General features: G+C 48.5%; 1 protein-coding gene across 1 annotated transcript; it reads left to right on the top strand.

The window, feature by feature from the left end:
• The first annotated feature begins 645 nt into the window (after positions 1-645).
• LOC139033783 (phosphatidate cytidylyltransferase, mitochondrial-like) lies at positions 646-6,739 on the top strand. Its single transcript, XM_070463421.1, has 3 exons — positions 646-1,043; positions 3,667-3,849; positions 6,587-6,739. Exons 1-3 carry the CDS (start codon positions 909-911, stop codon positions 6,722-6,724), a joined length of 456 nt encoding a protein of 151 aa, XP_070319522.1. The 5' UTR covers positions 646-908; the 3' UTR covers positions 6,725-6,739.
• Positions 6,740-8,933: the final 2,194 nt, after the last annotated feature.

The following is an 8,933-nucleotide window of genomic DNA, read 5'->3' as shown; positions in this document are numbered from 1 at the left end:
ATGTGCCCCTTTGTGAGCCCAATCCATAAGGGAAAAGGGAAAAAACTCTTTCCCACCCTTCAAATTAAATACAATTATCTGAGAACCTTGCATTCTTCTTCCTTTTTTTTTTTTCCACCATTTATGAAGCGCTTTCCTGCCCATCATAGAATTTGGAGAGGATTTTAATAAGAAGAAAGCACAGCCAAATCTTAACAGTGATAGTCTCTGGGTGGTGGGATTTAGGGTGATTTTAACCTTACTTGGGTTCCCCTAAACCTTCAAAATCTTCTGCAGTTTCAGAGCTGAATAGAAACAATGGTTACATAATATTGTGAATGCAATAAATGCACTAAATTGTAAAGTGTACAATTTTATGTGATGTGAATTTCACCTCATCCAAAAGATCTCCTGCAACACTACACACGTGATCTCACAGTCATTTAGGAAAATGAGGTTTGAGGCGAGAACCAGCAAGGACTTTTACGGCTCAAAGGCAGTTCAGCAGCAGTCACGCTCCCCCTCCCATGTCCAAGTCTTAATCCCAGGCGGCCAGCCTGCAGCGCGCTCCTCCGACCACCAGGGGGCTCTGCGGAGGCCTGGCGTCCCCACTCGCGGGAGGGCGCCTGCTCTTGCTCTTGCGCCTTCGGAGCACGTGTGCGCGCGGGGGGCGTGGCCCCCGTGGCCGCCTGAGCGGCCGGACGTCTCCCACTCGGTTGTGTCCCGGGTACCTCCGGCCTGAGTGACTTCATGTCTGACAGACTTCGTGTCTGACTGACCTGCCGCCCAGAGTCCTTGCGGGCTCTCCTCTCCTCGCCCCCCGGCCCCAGCCCTCTTCCGTCCGGGCGGGTAACCGGCTTCCATCCCACCGGCGGGTTCGCGTCCCGCGCCCGCCGTCTTCCGGGGGGCCCTGGGTGAGCCCCGGCCCCATGGCGCTGCAGGCGCTGCAGAGCTCGGGGGTGGCCTTCCGCAAGATCCTGTCTCACTTCCCGGAGGAGCTGAGCCTGGCTTTCGCCTACGGCTCGGGGGTGTACCGCCAGGCGGGGCCCAGCTCAGACCAGAAGGTGAGCCCGGGCCAGCCCCGCGCCGGGAACGTGCTTTCGAGGTCGCTTTGCCCTCGGTCCCTCCCGAGCCCTGGAGCTGCCGGGCCGCTCTGCGCATCCCCGTATCAACTCGCGAAGACCTGATAACAAACCCTGTGAAAGGGCTCTTAGCAGAGCGGCAGCGTGAGCTGCGCTTCCAGGACACGTAGGAGTCCGCTTGGGTCTAAGAGCGGGAGATGCAGTTATGTGGAGCGAAGAGCTAGTGCCGAGACAAGACGTGAAAAAAAAAAACTAAAAATCTTGCCAGGTCCTTGTTCAGTCTTCTCAACTTTGGCTGAACATTGGAGGTTTCTGGAAAGCTTTTTAAAAAATACTGATAATCTGGGTCCCAATTGCAGAGATTCAGGTTTAATTGGTCTGGGCATTAGGAATTTAAAAAACTTCCCAGGTGATTCTACTACGCAGCCAAGCTTGAGAATTACGCCTTTGGCTGTAGGAGAAAAAACAAAGTGATTCTCCTGACTTTGGAAAGCTGACGGACGGATGGTAGGGTTCGGGCATTTGCAGGAAGGGAGTTAGCAGGTGAGCAGTATATTTGCTCCTGCCCAGGACATTTACCAAGTGTCTGTTTAGGACTAAGCATTGTTACTCTTCAAAGTTGGCGGGGCACCACAGCAGTGAGGGTATAGGTTTCCTTATGATTGTAGATTTTTTTTTTTTTTTCTGTGTTTGGAGTGGGGGGGCAAGTTTGCTTCCAAGTTGGAGACAAGGTTCAAGACATGCAAGAGTGGCAGGCAGTTATTTTCCATTTAATGAGGCTTTTAATTGGCTTTGACTGACAGGGGCCTTTGCGCCCTTGCTGAATTAAGGTTGAAGGAGCAGGAGTCTAGATGTTTTCTGTATGTGCGGCTCGTGTTCTGGACTGGGTTTCTTTAATAAAAGAAGGAAATGGTCTGGTGCAGTCTGCACTAGGGCCTCACTAGATTACCTGACTGTAATCTTTCAGTTAATCTTTGCCTGTTCACTTCCTGGTTAGGCCATCTATACTGTGGTTTGAATTTCCTGGTTCCCACCTGTACTAGTACTTAAGTAATGTGCTTATTTTGTGTTTTATTGTGCTCAGTCGCTCAGTCTTTTCCAATTCTGCACCTCCATGGGCTGTAGCCCACCAGGCTCCTCTATCCATGGATTCTCCAGGCAAGAATACTAGAGTGGGTTGCCATTTCTTTCTCCAGGTGATCTTCCTGATGTAGGGATTGAAGCCTTGTTCCCACGTCTCCTGCCTTGCCAGGTGTTCTTTACCACTGAGCCACCTGCAAAGCCCCCTAATTTAAATAGTACTTTAATTTGGCATCATATGAGAAATGATAAATTTGGGACATACAGGAAATTATAGATTATAATAGGCTATTTTTTCCCCAACATATGTTAACATAAAATTGTTAAAAACATGTCCACTCAAAATCTTAACTATCACCACTAGTTTGTAGGAAACTCAGAGCGTCCTGATTCTGTAGTCATCTCTTCATTTTCCTGTGAAGATTTTCCTTTGAGCAGACCTGGAATTCCCTCCAAGAATAGGTCTTTTCCCTCACCCTCGTTCCCTGCAAATTCACAAATAGATTCCAGCACCTGAGTCTGTCCCAGATGAGTCCCTGCCTCGGTGCCCTGGTTACTGGCAGGCAGCCTCGTGTGTGATGGTGCTTCCTTTAGTCCGCCCTCGCTTTCTGCTGCAGGAACATTTCTTACCATGGCAGCCAGCGTCTCTCTTTGGTCCCATCTCCCACCACTCTATACCTGCATCCCATCCCAGCCCTACTAACCTAGGCACAGCACCCAGAACATGCCCAGTCTCCTCAAGAGCATTTTCATCCAACAGGACTCCCCCGACCCATTTCCTCAGGCTTCTCCTAACACTTCACCAAATCTGCTTAACTCTTGTGCATTCTGGAAGACTCAGACTTATCGGAGTCTTAAAGAGTGTCATCTTATAGGAAAATTCCTCCTTTTTCTGTGACCCCATTCTGAGTGAAATTCCGCTAGCAAGTCCTTTTGCTAATAATCTGTCTATTCTCCCCAGGTGACTTTGAGCTCTTTACCTCTATCTCAGGACCCATCAGAGCTCCTCGTAGATGATCAGAGGAGGTTGGTGAATGGGTGAAGTTAAAATAACTTATTTCCCTTTGCATAATGCTTTATAGAGCTTGTCCACATGGTGTTATCTGATCTGGAAGAAAACTGAAACACATTTAACTAGATTTAGGTGGAAGACAGTGTAGCAAAGTGGTCTCTCCCAGAATCTGGAACCAGACTGTGTCTGTTGGAGCTTACTCTGTGCCGTGGTTTCCTTTCCTACAGAAACATGACAATAATGGTGTCTACCTTGTAGGATTGTGTTGAGGATAAGAAGTTCTGTATAATACAGAAAGTGTTTAGAAGAGGGCTAAAACATTACTTCAGTAAACATTACTGTTACGTGTGTTGACAAAAAACAAAGCTCAGCCTGGTTCCAGAGGTTTGCTTAAGTTTCTGACCCCAGGTCTGCTGTTAATCAAAGCTACATGGAGTCTTAGAGCTTTCCACTCTGTCTTGGTGTCTTTCTAGGAATTAAAACTAAAATCAGTCTCTTCTCTTCACCTCCCAGAATGCAGTGCTGGACTTTGTGTTCGCAGTTGATGACCCTGTCGCATGGCATTCAGAGAACCTGAAGAAAAACTGGAGCCACTACTCCTTGCTAAAAGTGCTGGGGCCCAGGATTATCACTGCCATCCAGAATAACTATGGTGCTGGGGTTTACTACAACACGCTGATCGCATGTGACGGGAGGGTGAGTGACTTCGGGCCTCTGTCTTAACCTGGGTGGATATTAACCTTTGTTCTTAGAATCCCAGCTAAATACGTGTGTTCTTATGGTCAGGAAATGTTCACACTTTTGCTGGATGAAGGTGGTGAATACGACTTTTTTTTTTTGCCTTTGGCCAAATGTTTTTTGGCTGGGAAAGATTGAGGGCAAGAGGAGCAGGGGGTGGCAGAGGATGAGAGGGTTAGATAGCATCACTGATTTGATGAACATGAATTTGACTTCGGGAGATGAGTTTGATTCCAGAAGATGGTGAAGGACAGGGAAGCCTGATGTGCCGTGGTCCATGGGGTGGCAAAGAGTTGGACATAACTTAGAGAGTGAAAAACAACAAATGTTTCTTGGTGTCAACTTAGCGTTCCTCAACGGCACCTGGAGTGCCTTTCGGGCACAGGAATGGTGTGTCCCACCCCCAGAGTTCCAGAATCAGAAAGTCAGGGATAGGTTTCGAGGGTTTGCATTTTTTACACATTGAGAGGTAATTATCCTGTAACACTGTGCTAGTTTTAGGTGTGTAGTGTAATGATTGATCTTTCTGTGAGATGATTACCACAGTAAGTCTAGTTAACATACATCACCATACATAGTTGGTTTTCTTTTTCTGGTGATGAGAACTTTTAAGGTTTACTCTCTTAACCACAAGGATTTACATTTCTTTTTTAAAAATTTATTTACTTTTAATTGGAGGATAATTGATTTACACTAGTGTGTTGGATTCTGCCATTCATCAGCATGAATTAGCCGGAGGTATACATATGTCCCCCCCATCTTGAACATACCTCCTACCCCATCCCACCCCTCTAAGCTGTCGCCGAGCATCAGGTGAGCTCCCTGTGTTGTATAGACCCGTTATTTGTCTCTTGTACACATGGTGGTGTATATTTCAGGGCTTCTCTCTCCGTTTGTCCCACCTTCTCTGCCCCCTGGATTTGCATTTCTAACGAGCTTTCAAATGATGCTGATGCTGCCCATCTGGAACACACCTTGAGAACCACTGGTTTGGTCAGTGGGAGGAACGGGCAGACCATTTTGGATCAGGGTGGAAGTTAATCTTGTCTGTACGGAGAGGCGCACACGCCCAGGGAGAAGTTGGAAGTGAAGAGGGGATCGTAGGCAGTTGGGAGCATGTGGTGCCCGGTGGGGGGAACCCCTCGGTACCCTCGGTTGGGTGGAATTTGATGACTGGTTGGAGGGCAGGTGAGCACCCCGGATCCCGGCGGAGGGCTGTCTGACTGCGGGGACCCTGCCCAGTGGTCATTCCGATGAGGGGCCCGGGCTCTGAGAGGACGGCCAGGAGCCCAGCGTGACCCCACTGCGAGAGGACCAGTGGAGCTGAGTCAGGGGCCTCCTGGAGTCGGCCGGGCGGAGGGTGTCGGCCGCGCCTGAGCTGCACCGGGCTCCCGCCGGCTCAGGGCCGTCACCCTTCCGCGGGCAGACGCGTCACCTGAGGATCTTGTTGGCACGCAGGTTCTGATTCACTTGGTCTGGGACGCTGATGCTGCTGCTGCTGGGCGGTGGACCGCACTTTGAAAGGCAGGAGGCTGGAGTACCGACTTGAGAAGGATTTTGCCGGCCTATCTGAGCGAGGCAGGGATGAGCGCTGTGGGTGATGTCTGCATCGCCTTTGGGCCCGGCGTTTGCTTCTCTGGCTGCCGTCCATCCTGCCTCCTGGCTGTTAGGCGCCTGTAGCAAGAAGGGCTCTGCAGTGCGGTGGCCGGAGTGGGGGGAAGGCGGTCACACAGCCCAGCCCCGCACATCCGCCCCGGTCATGGAGCTCGGAGCTCTGTGCTTTCTCCAGGGTTAATGTTATGCTGAGCCGACCTCTAATTAGTAGTTTCAAACAGCATTGCAGGCTCCAGTGACCAAGTGTTTGGGCATAATTGTGTGCCAAAGGGCCTGTACTTTTTAATTGGAATTCTTTAGCTACTTTTTAGATATTTGCAGCCTGAGAAGACTGCTTGGATACTGTTCAGTGAAGTGAGTCTGAAGATACCTGTTGAAGCAAATGGGATTTTGTAACCTAGAACAACTGCATTCAGGGTTTTGCGCAAATTGTTACTGAAATGAGCTTGACCATCATTCCATGTGTTTAGGGCTGATAAAGAGGTTTTATGTTTACATGTTGCATTGTAATTACAGAAGTGTTTCAGATAGTCAACCGTGAAAGAGAAATTCACCGTGTCAAGGATGTCAGTGAAAACTTTGAGGAAAATCTCTCGTTCTCTGTGATGAAACAAACACTGGAAGCCCAGCCTGAAATTCAGGGACCTGGCTGAGCTCTGCTCCTCCGGGTGCCACCTCGGCACATCGCTTATTCTCTCTGAGCGTCAGGTTTCTTATTTCTCACGTGAGGAGAATGAACTGTACCACGGGTCTGTCAGGACCAGTGTTTTTATTGATATTTCCAGTCCATTGAGGACCAGGACCACAGCCTATAAGAGCCATCCTGCCTCTGACGTCACAAGTGCCAGAGTTAAAGCTGGTCAGCGCACCATGAGTGCCTCAGGCCACAGACAGTCGTGGAAACTAACCCTTTGCAGAAGATTCCGTGGAGCTGTGTGTGTTTACAAGCTGGTGGTTTTTTGAGTGGCTTTGGAAATCCAGCTTCTGCCCTGGTCGGAAATTTCGTTCTTTCTATTTGCACTTGCACAGGGGTCGGGATGGAATTTTGCTCTTTTTCACGCACATTTCTTTTCTTTTCCAGCTTATCAAATACGGAGTTATTAGCACCAGCGTTTTGATCGAAGATCTCCTCAACTGGAAGAACCTATACATTGCTGGTCGACTCCAAAAACCAGTGAGTGAGTGTTCTGTTAGGGATGTCTCTTCTCTCCAAATCTGACCTTACTTTGACCTTGGTGATTGCATTGGCGTAGAAATGAGCTTCACACTCCTTTTCCTGTGTACAGAATTTATTGCCAAACAGTATCCAGGTATTACTCACACTGCTGCTTCCCTCTCTCAAGATTCTCCAGGTGTCTGAATGGATCAGACTCAGAGTCAGTCCGTTTGAGTTGGGAGGATGACAGGGGAGGTGCCCAGGCCACATAGAGCCTCTGTCAGCAAACCACATCCCCCCACGCCCCCCAGATCACCGCTTCTTCTAGAGTGCCAGTGCCACAGGGCACTGCTTGTCCACCAGTTTGTCCCGACAGTGCCTGGGATCCTGTCTCAGCGCCCTCCTTGTTTGGAAGGTTGTTGAAGGAAGCCACAGGGGCAGGCTTCTCCCCAGACTTTACTAGAAGTGGAAACAAACAGAAGAGTGCAGAGGGCCTAAACCTCTGACATGCATTCACAAATACCAGCTGCTGTTTTTGCAGACGTGTAGTCTATATCTGAGAAGGACATCTTCATAGTTTAAGATCTAGATGAAGTTGTCACAGTTGCTGATCTCCCAACAAGGATTAATTTTTCTCGAACTGTCAGAGGGTCTTCAGCCCCAAAGAGGGCTCGCAGAGTGATCTCAGACGCCTCTCACAGGTGACTGTGCTGCTCAGTCTTTGTCAGCTTTGGCGACAGACTAGAGAGTTCTATACAGTCTCAGCTCACTCGGCTGTGTGATAAAATCTCTGCTGACGTGTGGGAGGGCCAGATTCTCTTTCCTTGCATTTAGGCTTAAAATTTAACAGTGTAGCTCATTAAAACATGCAGAAACATTTGATCAGGGCGACAGTTACATGGATACAGTGTTCTGCACTCAGTTGCTCAGTAACGTCCAACTCTGTGCGACCCCGTGGACTGTAGCCCACCAGGCTCCTCTGTCCATGGAATTTTTCAGGCAAGAATACTGGAGTGGATTGCCATTTCCTGTTCTGGGGATCTTCTCAGCCCAGGGATCAAACCTGTGTCCATCAGCAGGTGGATTCTTTACCACTGTGCCATCTGGGAATCCCCCATACCACACCTGATCTTAGCCAAAAAGTGTGGGTACACCCATATGTAACAATCTGCCAAGCTATGCTGGGTAGATTACTCTGCTTTACTGTATATAGTTTTACTTAAGTAAAAACTTTTAAGTCCAGAAACAATGCTTGCGTTCCTGCTAAGTTGCTTCAGTCATGTCCAACTCTGTGTGACCCTATGGACTGTAGCCTGCCAGGCTTCTCTGTCCATGGGATTCTCCAGGCAAGAATACTGGAATGGGTTACCATGCCCTCCTCATAATTGAGGAAATAAATGTAATTGTATATTTGTAAATATTCCTTTTCTTTCCAAATTTCATTTTAAATACACAAAATATGTAGCTTGATAGGAAGATTAATGAATGTCGAGTTAGAATCCTTGGGTCTTACTCATTCCTGCTACTTGTTAACTATTTATGTGATGTTAGGCAGCTTGGTTTTTTTTTTTTTCCTTCCATTTATTTTTATTAGTTGGAGGCTAATTACTTTACATCATTGCAGTGGTTTTTGTCATACATTGAAATGAATTAGCCATGGATTTACATGTATTCCCCATCCCGGTCCCCCCTCCCACCTCCCTCTCCACCCGATCCCTCTGGGTCTTAGGCAGCTTGTTTTATACTTCTCTGTGCTCAGTTGTGTCCAACCCCAGGGACCATACCCCACCAGGCTCCTCTGTCCATGGATTTTCCCAGGCAAGAATACAGAAGTGGGTTGCCATTTCCTTCTCCAGGGTATCTTCCCGACCCAGAGATTGAACCCCAGTCCCTTGCGTCTCCTGCATTGGCAGGCTGATGACCACTAGTGCCATGTAGAATGGGAATAGCAATCCTTGCCCTGCCCTCTTCACAAAAGTGGTGAAAAGTGGAAGCAGGATGCTAATGCTGGAAAGAACACAGGTGTTTTCAAGTCAGGCAGTTCTAGGGTTTGAGTCCAGCTCTGACACCCCCAGCCATGTAAACTGGCACCAGGGACTGAATCTGCCTGGGCCTTGGGACTCGCTCACCTGTAGCTGAGAGTGATGACGCTGTCCTCAAAAGGCATTTGAGAAATGCCTGGATCTAAGGTGCCTGGCACCTAGCAGACGTTCAGGAAGCCATCTTTCCCTTCTTTGTGTCTTCACCTGTCTCAGTCATTTTGAGGTAAAAT

The sequence above is a fragment of the Odocoileus virginianus genome, unplaced genomic scaffold, assembly GCF_023699985.2.
Source record: "Odocoileus virginianus isolate 20LAN1187 ecotype Illinois unplaced genomic scaffold, Ovbor_1.2 Unplaced_Contig_2, whole genome shotgun sequence".
Lineage (NCBI taxonomy): Eukaryota > Metazoa > Chordata > Mammalia > Artiodactyla > Cervidae > Odocoileus > Odocoileus virginianus.
The sequence above is the reverse complement of the archived record's forward strand: the minus strand, read 5'-3'. Positions and strand labels throughout refer to the sequence as shown.